General features: G+C 45.2%; 1 protein-coding gene across 1 annotated transcript in view; it reads right to left on the bottom strand.

Moving 5' to 3' along the window:
- OTOG (otogelin) overlaps window positions 1-17,199 on the bottom strand; it is a 90,753-nt gene that overhangs the window by 46,422 nt on the left and 27,132 nt on the right. The window contains 4 exon segments of the mRNA XM_063094972.1: window positions 969-1,107; window positions 5,584-5,691; window positions 15,380-15,533; window positions 17,022-17,065. Of these exon segments, the coding sequence (XP_062951042.1) occupies window positions 969-1,107; window positions 5,584-5,691; window positions 15,380-15,533; window positions 17,022-17,065 (445 nt within the window).

The following is a 17,199-nucleotide window of genomic DNA, read 5'->3' as shown; positions in this document are numbered from 1 at the left end:
GAGTGGTTATTCAGCAGGGAGGGGAACGGAAGAGATGTGAAGGGGAATATTTGTTGTTAATATATACTCCTATATTGTTTTAAGTATTAGTGAAGAGCATGCATTACCTTTGAAATTTATAAAATAAACAAAATAAGGTCAATAACCTTGATCTTGTGGAGTTATTGATATTATGTGAAAGACCCCAGTATAGTGCCTGCCTCATAGTTAGGGCTCATTCCATAAAAGGTTTTGTCACTGTTGTTATTATTATTATTATTATTACTGTTACTCTTACATGATGAGATGGACAGGCCTTTAGCAAAACCAAGGTCCCCTGGGTGTGTGTCTGGAACTTCCCCCCAACCATGTTGGTGCCCCTCTTCTCTTCCTAGGGGGATCCTGCCTTCACTGTGCCATCCACATCTCCAGTCCTCTTCCTCCAGGTGAGCAACGATTTTCACATGTGACTCCTGAAGCATGCTAACTCTCCAGCCAGATTTCTTGGCTTCAAACCTGACCCCAGCTCTGCCACTGACTAGCTGTGTGACCTCAGGCAAGTTACCTAACTTCCCTATGCCCAAGTTGCTACATCTGTAACATGGGGTCAATTAACCCAACCTTGTAGGGTTGCCGCAAGAATTAAGTGAAATAATTCACAAAAATGGCCCAGTGGGCCACTAGACACATATTAAAAGCTTAAAAAGCATTAGGTCTTACTATTATAGAGAGCAAAACCATGAGGACCCAATGTGGCCAGAATACAACAGTGAGTGGACAGGCAGTGGGGTATTTTATGGCTGGCAGATTCCTTCCAACCCTGAGCTTTGCTCTCAGCACTTATTTTCATCTCTAGCAGCCACACCTCAGGGCTTAGATCTCTCTGCCCACCCAATTGTGCATGAGACTGGAGTCCAGACTGTCAACATGTCCTGAAAGGTCCTTAGCCCCTGCTATTCTGGTTCCCCATGGAGCCAGTTGGAACTCACCTTGACCAGGTGCACTTTGCATGCCCCCACAAAGTCAAACAGGAGCCCATCAAAGGTGTGGTAATGTCGGTCACCATAGGCAGTGCAGGTGGAGGCGCATGGGTGGAGGGTGCACTGGAACGAGCCCTGCTGGCACATGCTGAAACACACACACCCAGACCAGCTTGCAGGGCACACCACACCCTGTACTTGAGTACCCACAACAGGGCCATTGTCTACTGAATGCACATTGTGTGCCCTAGGGCAAGGAGTTAGCAAATGTCATCAACCTCTAACAGAAGCCTGAAGGGCAGGATTGGGATCCCCACTTTATGTAGGAGACACTGGAGTTCAGAGAGGTTAAGGGACACACAGCCAATCCACAATGGAGCTGAGATTTAAATCAACTCTAATTAACTCCAAAGTCCACACTCTCTTTACCATTCCATTCATTCATTCATTCAACAAATACTAGGCACGTATCATATCCCAGGCATTATTCCAGGAGTTTGAGATGCATCAGTGAACAAAACAGGAAAAACAAAACAAAACAATAAAAACCTAACTAACAAACCTCTGCCTTTGTAAAACTTATATTCTAGAAGGGGGAGATATACAATAAATAACTTTAAAAAATAACAAGTAAGTATAACTAAGTACTATAGTGTGTTACAAAGCTGAGTGCTACAGAATGGGGAAGAGCAGGATAAAGAGGATTGGGATTGTGTGGGAGTGGGTTGCAATTTTAAAATAAGGTGGTTGGGAGACATGTGAGCAGAGACTTAAAGGAGGTAAGAGAGTTAACTATATGGACTTATGGAAGAAGAACATCTGGGCAGAAAGTACAATCTTTGCAAAGGCCCTGGGAGACACTCAGGAGGCAACATTGCTAGAAGGGAGCACACGAGAGGAATTCCAAGGGATGATGGAGGGCCAAATGCCATGGGTCCAAAAAGCTTTTGCTAGGAATGAAAGAGGGAGTCATTGGAGGATTTGGTCATGGGAACGACATGATTTGATTATGTCCTGCTCTGGCTGCTGCACCGAGGCTAAGCTGAAGGGGGTCAAGAGGAAACAGAAAGCCCAGTTGGGAGGCTACTGCAGCAAATCAAGGAGGACATGATGGCAGCTCCTAGCAGGTTAACAGGAGTGGAAGGAGTGAGAAGTGGTCAGATTCTGGATATATTCTGGAGGTAGAAACAGAAGGATTTGCAGACAGCTTTGATATGGGTAGTGAGAGAGAGGCCTCAAAGATGACTCCAGGCTTTTTGGCATGAATAACTGAAAGAATGGAGTCTTCATCAGCCCAGATGGAGAAGGCTGAGGGAGAAGCAGGTCTGAGGTGAAAGATTAGGTGTTCAGTTTTGGACACGTTGATTTTGAGACGTCCATTACATATTCATGTGGTGATGTCAAGTTCAGAAGAGATGTGTAAGTTCAGAAGAGAGGTCTGGACTACAGGTGGGGAAAAAGAATAAGAAAAGAGGTGAATTTTATTTTTTTCAAAAAATCAATATTACGAAGTCAAATGTTGGACATTTGGGAGTTGTCTGCATATGGTGGGGCTTACAGCCACGAGGCTGGGTGAGTTCACTGAGGGAATGGGTATAAATACAAAGAGAAGAGGTCCCTTGGGGTGCTCCAATATTAAGAGGTTGGAGAAGAGTGAGCTGGCCAGTTAGTCCACTAGGTAGAGCATGGTGCTGATAACACCAAGGTCAAGGTTCAGATCCCCACGCTGGCCAGCCCCTCCCCCACCCCCCAAAAAGAGGTTGGAGAAGAAGAACCAGCAAAGGAAGCTGAGCAGGAGCAGGAAGAGAGGTAGGAGGAAAACCAAAGGGGTGTGGTGTCCCAGAAGCCACATGAATAAAGGTAGCAAGGAGGAGGGAATGGACAACAAGTGATCAACTGTGTCAATGCTGCTAACAGGAGTAGGAAGATGAGGACCGAAAAATGAACACTGGACGTAGCAACATGCAGGCTACGGGTGACCTTGGTAAGAACAATTTCAATAGAATGGTGGGGAAAATGCCTGACTAGAGTGGGCTTAATGGAGAATGGGAGAATAGGAATTGGAAACAGCAAGTACAGACAACTTTTTTGAGAAGTTTTGCAATAAAATGAGAGCAAAGAAATACAGCAGTTGCTTGGAGGTATTTTTATGCAGTGGGGAGGATCCAGTAGAGAACGACAAGTTGATTATATGAGAGAGAAAAGGGAGAGCTGCTGTAGTGTTGCCTTTGGACAAGTGAGAAGGGCTGGAATCTGGAGCCCAAGTGGAAGGATTGGCTTTGGATAGGAGCAGACACTTAGTTCCTCTGTGGTGTAGGTGGAATGGCACAATACGTGGGTACTGAGTCTTGGAAAGTTCTCTTCTGATGGTTTCAATTTTCTTATAAAACATGAAGCAAGATCATCAAGGCTGGTTGAATTATTGGGGATGACAAGACCTACAGGATGACCAGTCCCTCCACTAAGGTGTAGAAAGATCACTGGAAGAAAAAAGATGAAGACATTGAGACGTCAGGAAATACTAGAAACATTTCTAAATGGATATTGAAATCTCCAAGAATTAGGACAGGAGTAGGATTGGACAGAGTGATAGTGAGTCCAGGGCCAAAATCTTCATGAGGAAAGGGGCAGACATGATCTGGGGATCCATGTGTGACAGCAACAATGAGGGCAGGCTCTCTCCAACCTCACGTCAGACACACACTCAGTCACTCACTGACTTCACATCTTCCCTAGCCTGAGTGTGCATCCAATTGCACACCCACCTGTGTGACTTACAACTCAGCTATCTCTACGGTGCACTCCCACAGTGGCTGCCAGCCAGGCCCCATCCTGGTCAACAGATCCTATCTAATGCTCAAGCCACACCAGCCTAGACACAGTCCACCACCCACCTCCGCACTGGAGAGCAGCTGGAATCAGGGACACAGTGGCATGTCCTTCAAGAGGGAATGTTGAGAAGGTCTGTACATGTGTTAGGAAGGGAGAATTTTTAAAACTGAGTTAAAAAGTAAGAACTTGCCCATACGTCTCCCAGTCTCCTAAGGGACAGAGGATACCTATCCTATGGCCAATCAGCCTTTCCCGTGAAGACAGCCTGTCTTTGAAGACAGAAGCCTCCTCATGTCAGGGTTCTAAATCCTAAAATAGTCTCAGCCCCTTGGCCCTGGCTCCAGACTCTATCTACCACCTTCCTCCTTGGATCTGATTTCTGAGCACAGTGTGCTCACAGGAGAGTATTACACATCCCCTGTCTGTGGTGGGGGTGCTGATGCAGGTGGAAGGGCTGGAATCCAGTGAAGTGATAGAAGTGAGGCAGGCCCGGGCCTGAGCACCTGGGTGGATCCAGGCCAGCCAGCCCTGATTGCTTGCCATGGGCACCTGGCACTCCTGGACAGCTATGGCCCGCCATAGTCATAAAATCCTGCAACACTTGAGTATACAGCCTGTGCAGAGCTCTGTGTCCTGACATTATACCCAGGGACTTCTGGGGTCAGACAGCCAAGGCTCTGGCCCTGTAGATACACTCTGATGTATCTGGGGAAACCAGCCTTAGAGCGGATGGGCTTGACTGTGACCCTGATGCTAACATGGAAAGAAATGCCATGGCCATCCTCTGGGCCAGAAAAACAGGATAGTTTCAACCCCAGAATGGGACAGGGGTTGGGGGGTCATGCTCTAGCTAAGTGAATGGGTTCCCAAAATGGAACCTCTCTCAGCTCCTCTGCCCAGTGCCAGGGCTTTCTGCTCATATCAGGCCATCTCTGGCTGGTTCTCAATATTAGAACAGTGACCAAGTTTGCTCTCCAACATGATGGCACTACTTTATCATTTCTCATTCCTTCCCCCAGCACTCTCTCCATCAGGAGGCCGAGTCTCTGCCCACTGCCTACCCCTGCTGCTTTGCTCAGAGCAGGTGCTGCAGAACTAGCCCAGTCTAGGTGCACAAACTCCCACATATGTGTACTTACATCACTGAACATACAAACATACTCATATATACACTCATTTTTATATATAAGCATGAACATATTCACAGGCAAACACAAACACACACTTATACATCTATGTTCACTCACATGTGAATACAAATGTGTATACCCAACGCACACATATGTCTGTGCACTTTGCACATACATGTGCACACAAACTAAAAGGATGCATCTGCACACAAATATATACAAACACCTGCATACATACACGAATTCCTAATTGTATGTATTCACTAACATATTCAGTTTATAAATGCCTGCCTTTTCATATACATCTATATACATGCACATTCACACATGCAGTCTACGTATTTTGGATTTTCACCCATACCTATATATTCATATAAATATGCACACAATGTCATGGTTACATATGCATGTACACACATTCATATACATGTCTGAACAAATTCATATTCATGTAAACACTCACAAAAAAATACTCCAAAATATTCCTTTATATGTATACCCTTGTATATGTACACAAACTTCTATACAACACACAACACACAAACATGCAACATGAATACAAACATGGTGGAAGGGGAATGCTAGAGTATACTCATGATCATGTACCCCATATCCATGACCCTCCCAGCAAAAAGCAGAGTCTGCTTGGGGACCTCACTTACCAGGAATGGCAGGGAGACATCACCTGGTCTCCAGGGAAATACTCCTTCCCCTTCCAAGTGCATGGGCACTCCTCTGGCAGGAAACATGCATCCCCATGTCTGAGCAGGCTGTAGGGACACAGCACACAGGTGGTCAGGAGACCACCCTTCCTATATCTGCCATCTATGGAGGACCCTGCACCCACATGGATGCCCTGGAGTGGCTGTCAGCATTTGCCCTAGAAAAGACTGACCATGTACCTACTGCCCACCCTGCTACAGCTCAATGAAGTTCAGAGGCACCTCGGTAACTGGAAAAACTAGAGACTAGGCCCAGCTCAGAAGTCTCTACTATTCATTAGGAAGAAAGGCTCAGTTCTACTAGCCACAGACCTCCTGGTCTGGCAGATGCCAGTTGCTCCTTAGGCACAAACTGTATGCTAATGAACAGACCATAGACATGGGCATTGACCCTCCTGCCCAGGTGGTTCATGGAGCTTGCAGACCACAGGCCCCAAAGCTGTAGTGTTCCCGCCTTCCTGTCTGGTTTCCATGAAATCTGACCCACTCCCAGACAGAAGCCAAGGAAATCTCAGGGCATTTATTGAAGTTCTCAGGCCACAGATTCACGCCAGACGCAGGCATGAGAAGGGTAAAGTCTGGGGCAGGGGTAAGAACAAAAGCTCTGACAATAAGCAATTTTTAGTTCAAATCCAGGATCTGCCTAGGACAAGTTATTTAACCTTCCTATTTTATTTTATTTCTCAAAGGAATATAAGTACATGTTTTTAAAAGGCAAAGAGAAGGAGTGCTACAGTTATACTGAAAAGAGTCCCTTGTTAATTCCTCCCCATATCCAGATTTTCTGCCTGGAGGCACTTTCTGGACTATAATGCAGGATGATGGAACACAAGCAGAGCACAATGTCTCACTGAGGAGCAGAGACAGAAATTGAATTTCAGGGCTTCTGATGTGGCTACAATATGCATGTCAAGAAATAAAATAGGAGGGCACTGCTCAGAGAAGGAACTCCAGAATTCTGCTTACAAGTTACATTAAGTCTTTGACCAAATTCTAAATTGTGCATGAGGTGAAAGCCTTCTGAAGGCTTCACAAGAAATGGCTATTAAGGAGGTGAGAGATTAATAGAATTTTCGATACAAAGCATTACTGGGAGATATAGGGATTATGAGCAGCTAGGATGGAAAAACCTCCCTTAACACCCCAGGCCTTCCATTGAGATACCATAAAGACCATGCCTTAGGAACAGAGCTACTCTAGACAAACTAACAAAACTCAAACTCAAGTCTTGAAAGGATCAAGCTAATGCACCCATAAATTAACTGCTTGATATATCAAAAGTTCAACACTCAGTAAAGGAAGACAACAAAATACAATACACAACAATGTAAAATTCACAATGTCCAGCATCCAGTGAAAAATTACTAGATATGAGAAGAAACAGGAAAATGTGATCCAAAACTAGGAGAAAAATCAGTCAATAATTAAAACAGACCCCAAAATAATATATGTGATGGAATTAGCAGACAAGAACTTTGTTATTATAAATATGGTTAAGCATTAAAAAAGAGATAGATATAACGAGTGAACAGTAAGAGAATCTGAGGAGAGAGATGAAGACTATAAAAAAGAAGAAATTCTGAAAGTGTAATATATTAAACAAAAAATTCATTGAATGGGCATAAGAGCAGAATAAATACTCAGAGGTAAAGATTAATAGACTTGAAAGAAGGACTAAAGAAACAGTCCAATCTGAAGAAGAGAGAAACATCTGGGGGAATAAAATAAATAGATCTTAAATGACTTAGACAATATCAGGTACTCTAATGTAAGTACAATTGGAGTCCCAGAGGAAATAATGGGGGTAGAAAAATATTTAACAAAATAATGGCTAAAACATTATCAAATTTGATGAAGCTCAATGAACTCCAAGCAAAATAAACACATACAAAAAAACATACTTACGCACATGATTTTCAATTGCTGACAGTAATAATGAGGACATCTATAAAAAGTCAATACATATTACATAACAAAGGAATCATGATAAAAATTGAACTAGCAAAAGAAAAAAATTGTTAACCTAGCATTCTATATTAAGTGAAAGCACTTGTGATGGTTAATTTTAGGTGTCAACCTGATTGGATTAAGGGATACCCACATTGCTGGCAAAGCATTATTTTTGTGTATTTCTGTGAGGGTGTTCCCAGAAGAGATTGGCAATAGAATCAGTGGACTGAATAAAGAACATCTGAACTCACCCAACGTGGGTGGGGCACCTTCCAATCAGCCGAGGGCCCAGATAGAGAAAAGGCAGAGAAAAGGTCTCTCTTTCTCTTTCTTCTAAATCTGGGACAACCTTCTTCTCGTGCTATTGAACATCAGAACTCCAGGTTCTCTGCCCTTTGGACTCCAAGACTTGCAGCAGCACCTCCTATCCCCAGAGTCTCAGGCCTTTGGCCTCAGACTGATTGTTACACAATCAGCCCCCCTTGTCTGAGGCCTTTGGACTTGGTCTGAGCCACACTACCACTTCCCTGGTTCTCCAGCTTGTAATAGCCTATTGTGGGATTTTTCAGCCTCTATAATTGCACAAGCCAATTCCCCTAATAAATCCCCTCTCATATGTCTATATATATTCTATTGGTTCTGTCTCTCTGGAGAACCTTGACTAATACAGTATTCTTCATAAGTGAAGGTGAAATAAAAACACTTTCAGATAAAGAAAAGACAGAAAGAATTGGTTGCCAGTAGACCAGAACTAAAAGAAATTTTAAAGGGAGTTTTTCAGGAAAATGGAAGCTCAGATCCACGTCAAGGAATGCAGAGCTCTGAAAATGAAAAATATGTTCGTAAATAAATTAATTCTCAATTTCTTTAAGAGATAACTAATCATTTAAAGCAAGATTACTATTAATAAATTTGGGACTTATAACATAAGTAGAAGTAAAATGTATGGCAATAATAGTACAAAGAACAAGAAGGAAGCAAATGAAAGTACACTGTTGCAAGTATTATACATAAAGCGGTAAAACATTAATTCATGGTAGACTTCAATAAGTGAAAGACACATATTGTAATCTCTAGAAAGCCACAAAAAAATAAAAATATCAATAAGTATAGTTAAAATGGAAAAAAAAAGGAGATAACATAGAATACTAAAAAGTACTTAACCAAAAGAAGACAGGAAGAATAAAAACCAGAAAAGGAACAGCCAGGAGTCAGGGCAAGATACTGGACTAGAGGTGCTCAGGTGCATTCCTTCCACAGAAAAGGTAAAGAACAACTAACAGACAGCTAAATGCTGATGTGAACATCTGTGGGAGAGCGTAGGAGTACAACAAGAGATTGGCAAGATCTCTATGGAGCACGAAAGCCCAAGATGGCAACATAGAGAGGAGGCATTTGGTCTCAACCATCATGTCTCTGACACTGGGATCAATGCAGGAAGAATATTCCCTTGTGACGAAAAGGTAGGCAGAGGGCCCACACCAATCCTCACCTTCACCACAGAGGCCAGCAGGTCATTTGGCAGAACAAGCCCAGAGCCAAGTGTGGGGAGTGGCCTAGAATACACAAGCTGCGCTGCTTTAGAACAGTAGCACAAACTGCGCATTCCCCAACCCTGACTCTCGTGACCCAAGCTGATGCAGGATGGTGCCATCTTGAAACCAGAGCTGTTGCCTAGAGGGCACTCTGCCCTGGGGCCAGTAGCCACAGTGCCTTCCCAGCCTTAAGGCTCTGCCCTCATCCCAGTGTACTCACAGGAGAGGCAGTAACACCCTGATCCCAGAGGCTTGAAGCCCAGGCTCACAGCGGCTGTGACTCTAGTTCTGCCATATGGGAAGCCAACACTAGTCCTGCTGTACTAACGCACCCCCCATGTCCTTGGCCAGAGATCAGACCACTCCCTGTTTCTCCCTCTAACCCTTAGCCCTGCCAGCTTAGCCCCCAACCCTGAAAAACAGTTCATGGGTCTCTACCGTAATGAATATACCCTCAGGCCAGTGAAAATCAAGTGCTCTGCTCCAGAGAAGCAGCCAGGCAGTTCTCTCTTGAACAGTCCCACCTAGTGGCCTTGCCAATAGTCTCAGAAGCAGCTGGACAGGCCCTCTCACTGCAGGCCTTCCTAGTGGACCCACATACCACCCAGAAGCAGAAACTCTATCCATGGCAGACCAGCTCCTGGACGACCAAGGAAATCATGACCCCCAAGAAGTGGCACAGCAGAAGGGCCACCAGCAGACCTGCACTCAACTAGCCAAGCAAAAGTGTACCCATGCCCTTGGCTCAGAAAAACAACTCAGTTGTCACATCCATGAAAGTCCCACCCCCCAAGTCTTTGAGCCATTGCATGCACACACATCCAAGTGAGAAACAGCTTGGCTGATGTGCCCCTGGCAGGCTCACCCCTGGTCAGAGAAGCAGCACAGTGACCCTGCCACTGATAAACCAGTCCCAGAAACACTGACACATCATATGCCCACACCCCTGGCCTGAGAATCAATCCAGCAACCACATTCCCAGTGAACCAGCCCCTGAGATGACTGACCCACAGGGTGCATGTGCACAACCCCAGCCTGTGAACCAACCCAGCAATACCTCCCCCAGCAAAACTGCACCGCAACTGCCACAAACCTCCCAAGCATAGGTCACTGAATAACTCACAGACATAGCAAAAGTGAATTAATCAATCAATACCCTAGGATGTATTTGCAGGTGAAAGTCTTTTCCCACAAAAGCTACTCCACAAAACTCAAAGAGGTGACCATTCTACCAGATGCACAGATATCACTACAAAGAAACGAGAAACATGAAAAAAGAAGGTAACATGACGCCACCAGAAAAACAAAATAATGCTCCAGTAACTGACCCAAAAAATAAAAAATTGCCAACCTGCCAGAAAAGGAATTCAAACTAATGATCATAAGGAAATTCACTGAGATACAAGAGAATAAAGACAAATAGTTCATCAAAATCAGAAAGGCAATTCATGATCTGAATGAGAAACTTAACAAAGAGATAGACATTATTAAAAAAAAAACAAGCAGAAATCTTAGAATTAAAGAATTAATTGAATGAAATAAAAAATACATCTGAGAGCCTCAACAACAGATTAGATCAAGCAGAAGAAAGAATTTCTAATATTGAAGACAGCAGTTTTGAAATAACACAGGAAGCCAAAGAAAAAAGAATGAAAAAGAATCAACAAAGCTTACAAGATCTCTGGGTTATTATTAAGCAAACAGAATATCAAATTATGGGCATTCTAAAAGGAGAAGAAAACAAAAAAGATATTAAAAACCTCTTTAATGAAATAATAGCTGAAAACTTCCCTAGTCTTAGGAAAGATACAAGCATATCCAGGAAGCTCAAAGGTCCCCAAATAGATTCAACCCAAATAGGTAATCTTTAAGACACATTGTAGTCAAGCTATCCAAAGTTTAAGACAAAGATAGAATTCCAAAAACAGCAAGAGAAAAATGTCAAGTCACTTATAAAGGATTACTCATTAGACTAATAGCAGACTTCTCAACAGTAACCCTATGAGGCAGGAGAGAGAGGGATGGTATATTCAAAGTACTGAGAGAAAAAAACTGCCAGTCAAGAATACTATACCCAGCGAAGCTATCCTTCAAAAATGAAGGAGAAATAAAGTATTTCTCAGACAAGCAAATATTAAGAGAATTCATCACCACCAGACCAGCCTTACAAGAAATTCTTAGGGGAGTCCTACCTCTAGAAGAGAAAGAACCACAATAATAATCATGAAAACACCTGAAAATATGAAACTTACTGGTAGAGTAGACACACAAATTAGAGAAAGGAATGAAACTTTATCAATACAGAAAACCACCAAATCACTAGGATAAACAATAAGAGAGGAAGAAAGGAACAAAGGATACACAAAACAATCAGAATAACCACCAACAAAATGACAAGAGTAAGAACTCACATGTCAATAATAACCTGGAATGTAAATGGATTAAATGCCCCAATTAAAAGACATGGACTGGCTGAATGGATTAAAAAACATGACCCATCCATATGCTGCCTACAAGAAACACTTTACCTACAAAGATACACACAGACTGAAAGTGAAGGGATGGAAAAAGATATACCATGCAAATGGAAAACAAAAGTGAGCAGGAGTAACTATACTTAAATCAGATAAAACAGACTTTAATAGCCAAGATATGATGGAACCAACCTAAATGTCCATTGATGAATGTCTGGATAAGGCAAACGTGGTCTATATACACAATGGAATACTATTCAGCCATAAAAAAAGAACGAAATTCTGCCATTTGCAGCAACATGGATAGCTTGCAGAAAATTCTGTTAAGTGAAATAAGTCAGGCAAAGAAAGAGAAACACCACATGTTCTCACTCACATGGAAACTAAAAAAGTTGATCTCATAGAAGTAGCGAGTAGAATAGTGGTTACTAGAGACTGAGGGTGGGGGGGGAAGGGTGGCCTGTGGATACAAAATGCAGGGAGATAGGAAGAATGGGATCTACTGTTCTATAGTAATATCGGGAGACGACAGTAACAACAAAGTACTGTGAATCTGAATAGCTAGTCGAGATGATGTTGAATGTTCCTAACACAAAGAAATGACAAATGTTTGAGGCGATGGATATACTAAGTACCCTGATATGATCACTGCATACAGCATGAACTCACCCAAATATCATATTGTACTCTGTAAATATATATGATTATTGTGAGTCAATTAAGAAAAATAAATTTAAAAGGGAGAAAAAAAAGAGAAATACAGAGTAGAATAGTGGTTACCAGAGGCAGGAAAGGGGAGGTGGTAGGGAGGGCCGGGAAGAGGATGGTAGACGGGTGCAAAGTTTCAAAGTTACAGTTACATAGGAAGAATAAATTCTGGTGCCTTAGGCTGAATTAGCTAATAATATTGTGTTGTATATTTCAAGATAGCCAGAAAAGAGGATCTTGAATGTTGTAACCACAAAAAAATGATAAATGCTTAGGTGATAGATATGATAACTATTCTTATTAGATCATTACACTATATATGCACATATTGAAACAACAAACTGTATCCCATAAACACGTAAAATGAAAAAATAATAAATTTTTTAGAAAAGGATATACCATATGATTCTATCCAGGCAGAAGCTATCTATGCTGAAACGAAGCAGTACGATGGTGGTGGGGGTGGGGGCAGAATTAACTGGAAAAGGGCATGGACATGAGGGAATTTTTGTGATGGAAGTGTTTTATATCCTGATAGGGGTGTGGTCGCAAGAGGGTATAAATTTGTCAAATCTTAGCAAACTGTTTACTTGGGATCTGTGCATTTTACTGTAAATAAATTATGTCTGACTCTTAAAAAATTAAAAGAAAAAAACAGTGAGGTACTAAAAGCTGATTGGAGGCTCCATATTTAAAGGGAACCAACCATTTTATTGGGGAGTCCCCCAAAGTTTCAGTTTCTGTAGCTTTTTTCTCTTGGCTCAGTCAATTTTCAGGGAAAGAATCCTCTTTCATCTTGGGCCTGGGAGGCAAAAGCTTTGATGTCACTATTTTGGGAACAAAGCTGGGGAAGAGGGCTAGGGTCCCAGTTGGCTTTCACTTAATCTCCCTTTTTCCACTATGCATCTACCCCTCCTGGTGCCTTTGAGATCAAAGTCTCTGATTTGGTTCCTCTAGAAACTCTTGCCACCTTTTTCCTGCTGGACGGGGCTGAAGCAGTGGTGCTACCTGCCTTTGGCAAACCTGCCTGTGTCCCTGAGCACCTGCTGTGTGCCCACCACAGGGAAGGGCATGCAAAGACTTCAGCTTCTGTCCTCAAGGTGCTCTAAATTTGTAGAGTACCCTCCCCTCACCTTTTAGGGGACCCTCTCATTCCAGGGCCCCCTTCAGACGGGGGCATTTGCAAATACATGAGATGCAGATGAGGAAAGAAAATGCTGTCTGCTCACATGGAGTGTTTACTCTGTGCCATTTTAAAAATGAGCGTTAACTAACTCACCTAGTAAGTGGTAGAGCCAGGATTCAAGCCTGACTCCAGGGCCTGTGCTCATACCACTGTGCTTCATTGCCTCATGGCCCCAGGACCCTTGGCTCAACACCCAGATGCAAAGAAATAGAGAGGGACACAGACATTCCTCAGACCCTTGCAGTGGCCCCAGGGTCCTTTGCAGCAAGACGCAGCACCCAGGGATTCTTAGATACACTATGGAGAGCATGGCACTTGAGGGCACTAAGGGTCCTAGGCAGGGGTTGTTAGGAATGGTACTTGAGCATCTTTGGCAGTCCTATCCCAGCACAGGAGTATACCAGGATCATAGGAAATGCCTACCTTTCCCTTACAAATTGAGACCATAACAACTTCCCAAGGATAAGCCCCTGTGAGATGCGCATAAGCTCAAAACAGGGAATTTAATACAGCACACAATGAGGCGTCGGCAGAACTGCTCCCAGCCTCCAGTGCAGTGCTCCTCCCACTGTGCCTCTGTGGCCTTGTTACCATGCTTGGCAGTGAGTGACCCTCAGTTCTCAACCCTGGAAGCCCTAGCATTTCCTGACCTCAGGCCAAGAGGCAGGCTGTGCACACAGGATGGTGCCACAAGAAGCCTTCAGTAACAAAGAGACTCTTCACAAGCTCCGCTGGGGCCTAGGCAGCAGCAGGTGGTCAGGCCTAGGATCCTGTGCAGGTTCTCCTGTGGATGCTCTTTCCTGGAAAGGGGCAGGCTCATTACCTATTCGTGATGTGGAGGGAACCAGACCCTAGACCTCATGGAGCCAGCATGCTCTGGGCAAGGGGCAGGATTTGGAGAAAGGAGATTTGGGTTTGAGTCATAGTTCTTTACACAGACAACTTCCCTCCACCCTCCCCCTTGCCTCAGTTTCTTCATCTGCAAAATGGGAATAATGATTCTCCCCTCTTCTCTCCCATGGTTGCTCTGAGACTGAAGAGGGTAACAACATCAAAGTGTCTTATAAACAGTAAATCTCCAACTGACTGTCCCCTCCCCTTCCCACCCTCGAAACCATGACTCTATCTCATTTTCCCTGGCTGCCAGGCCTGGGCCAGGACTCCCAGCTGACCACTAACCTCTGCACAGGCTGAAGGGCACAGAACAGAGCTGCCAAGTCATGACATGAGGTGCCCAACTGGTTTTGGCTCAGCCCTGGGAATGAGGATGGGCAGAACTGGGCGCCAGGCCCCTCAGCCACCCGAATGTTTCAGGGACCCAGAAGAAAGACTATTTTTTCAGGGCAGGGCTTTTCTTATTGAATCTTACAGGGGCACCAGCCCCCACCTGAGGACTCTGCTCAGATCTGCGCAGGGAAAGAGGTTGAGAGCTGAAACATGGTTTCCTCTCTTGGGCACGGTCTCAACCCATTGTTCCTCTAGAGCATGCCAGACACCCGCTCTGAGCTTCCACTTCAGCGCCTCACCGAATCCTCACAACAACCTGTTAAGTTGGGAGGTAGTATTGTTATTCCCACTTTATAGATGAAAAACTGAGCCTCTCTAGGCCCCTTCCTCGTCCAAGGCCTCACATTCAGTGAGAAGCAGAGCCCCGTGGAATCCATTCCATCTTGGATCCCCAAGCTGCTGCTCTTTCCCAGACTCTCACTGGCCATTATGGCCACCACTGGCCAGCTCTGAGCTACTGCCTGCCTGCAAGGCTGGGCGAGGTTTTCTCTGCCCTACCCCCTACTGCTCCTCTCTGCTCCCCTCCCCCCAACCCCCTGTGGTCCCTGGTTTTGCCAGCCTTTGGGAGTGAGAGACCCAGCAGCATGGACACATACCCCTGGGGACAGGCACAGCCCGAGAGGCAGGGGCCATGGGCTGGCACACTCAGGTTCAGCAGCTGCTGCTCGCATGTTCTCTCTCTGCTCAGCTCAGGGTCAGCATGCAGGTGGCTGCAGTTCACGGGGACCTGGCCCACAGGGCAGGCAGCAGCTAGAAGAGAAGGAGGCAGGCTCTGGAGCACCAGGCCTGGGGTGGGCTCCTGGGCTGCAGGAGTGGCCAGGGAGGCCTGGGGTCCTGTAGCCTGAGGATGTAGGGAGAGATGGACTCGGCTGCCTCCTCACACCCTGGCTGCTCCTGGTGCACTGCGTGGGTTCCCAGACACAAGGGAAGGGATGGGTGTGTGTAGTCACACAATAGCAGCACCCCACAAGGGCCAGTTCCTAAACATGTCCTCCAGACCAGGTGCTGTTCCAGGCACTTTCCCCTGCATTATCTTCTTTAATCCTGCAACTATTCTGTGAGGTATTATTATCCCCCATTTCCCATATAATGGAGTGAAGCCACTTCTGCCTTCAAAAGGCATCATGAAATGAGAGGAAGTGCCCAGAGGAACCAGGAGAGGAGCCAGAAACAGGATAGCTAAGCAGCGTGGCAGGGCAGTCAGAGGACTTCAACAACAGGGACAGTCAACTTCCCATTACCTGTTTCTGTGACATAAACCCACCCTCTCTCCCCAAGCCTTCAGTAAATTCTGCCATGCACATTCATGCTTGGTGTGAGTGATCCTTTTAGGGAAGTCAGTAAAGGGGAGTCCAGTTCCATACCCAGGCTGGGATGGAGCAGAGAGAAAGGAATAGCCACAGGAGGTAAGATAAAAGTCCCAAAGAGGCAGAAATCCAAAGCCAGAAGTGACCAAAAGAAAAACATTTTCAGAAACATACACAAAATGTAGGGAGGATGTGGGAATCTAGGTTATACACAAAAGAGGAAATGGAGGCTCAGAGAGGTGAAGTGAGTTACCCAGGGCTGCACAGCTAGTGAGTGCTGGGCAGGATTTGAACCCGGGCTGTCTGACCCTGGAGGTTCTGCTCTTAACCACTTGCCATATGATTATACTCCTGTGCCATCTGCACTAATCTGTATCCTTAGTGGGCTCCTCCGTCCCGGGAGGCCTCCCCTAAATGCTCCAGCTCCCAAGCTCTACCTCACCTTCAAGCTCCTCGCAGGTTGACCACCATCTTTCCACCCCTGCTCCCATCTGTGTTGCTTGGGAGAGCTTCAAAGGCCCTGACTGTCTTCCCCATCTCTGTGACCCCGTGTCCAGTGCCGGGTTGGGTCTAGATGGCCTCAACAGATATTTCACGGCTTAGAACGAGGAAATCCAGCCCAAGGCAGGTCAAGAAACTGTCCAGAAACCCCAGGTGGTTGTCCCTGAGGGAGACAGAGTCTTAGTCTCTCTTCTTGAAGTAGAAAGGACAGTTGCTAGGGTGGGGCTGAGGCTGGGACAGGGTTTCAGGATGCCACCCTCCAAGCTGGAGCCTTTGCCAAGAGGGTGAGAAACACAGAAGGCCCAGTGTAGGGCAAGACTTGGGGTGGGCTCTCCTCATCCTGGTCATGCTTGAGCTCCCCAGTCTCCTCTCTATAACCCCGCTACCACAGGGAGTCCCAGAAGGGCCCCACCCTGCCAGTCATCCTTACCTGGGGCTCTGCTGTCACAGCTCATGACTCCATCTTTGCAGTGGCTACAGAGAGAGACAGTGGCACCAGGGTTAGCCCACCCCTCACTGCAGGACCCACATCACTGCACTCAGGTCACTGCAGGGTTCAGACAGTCATCTTCACTCTGTCCCCACTCCCTGCACAGCGGGGGGTGGGT

This window comes from Cynocephalus volans, chromosome 4 (assembly GCF_027409185.1).
Source record: "Cynocephalus volans isolate mCynVol1 chromosome 4, mCynVol1.pri, whole genome shotgun sequence".
Lineage (NCBI taxonomy): Eukaryota > Metazoa > Chordata > Mammalia > Dermoptera > Cynocephalidae > Cynocephalus > Cynocephalus volans.
This window is presented reverse-complemented; position numbering and strand designations above follow the sequence as displayed.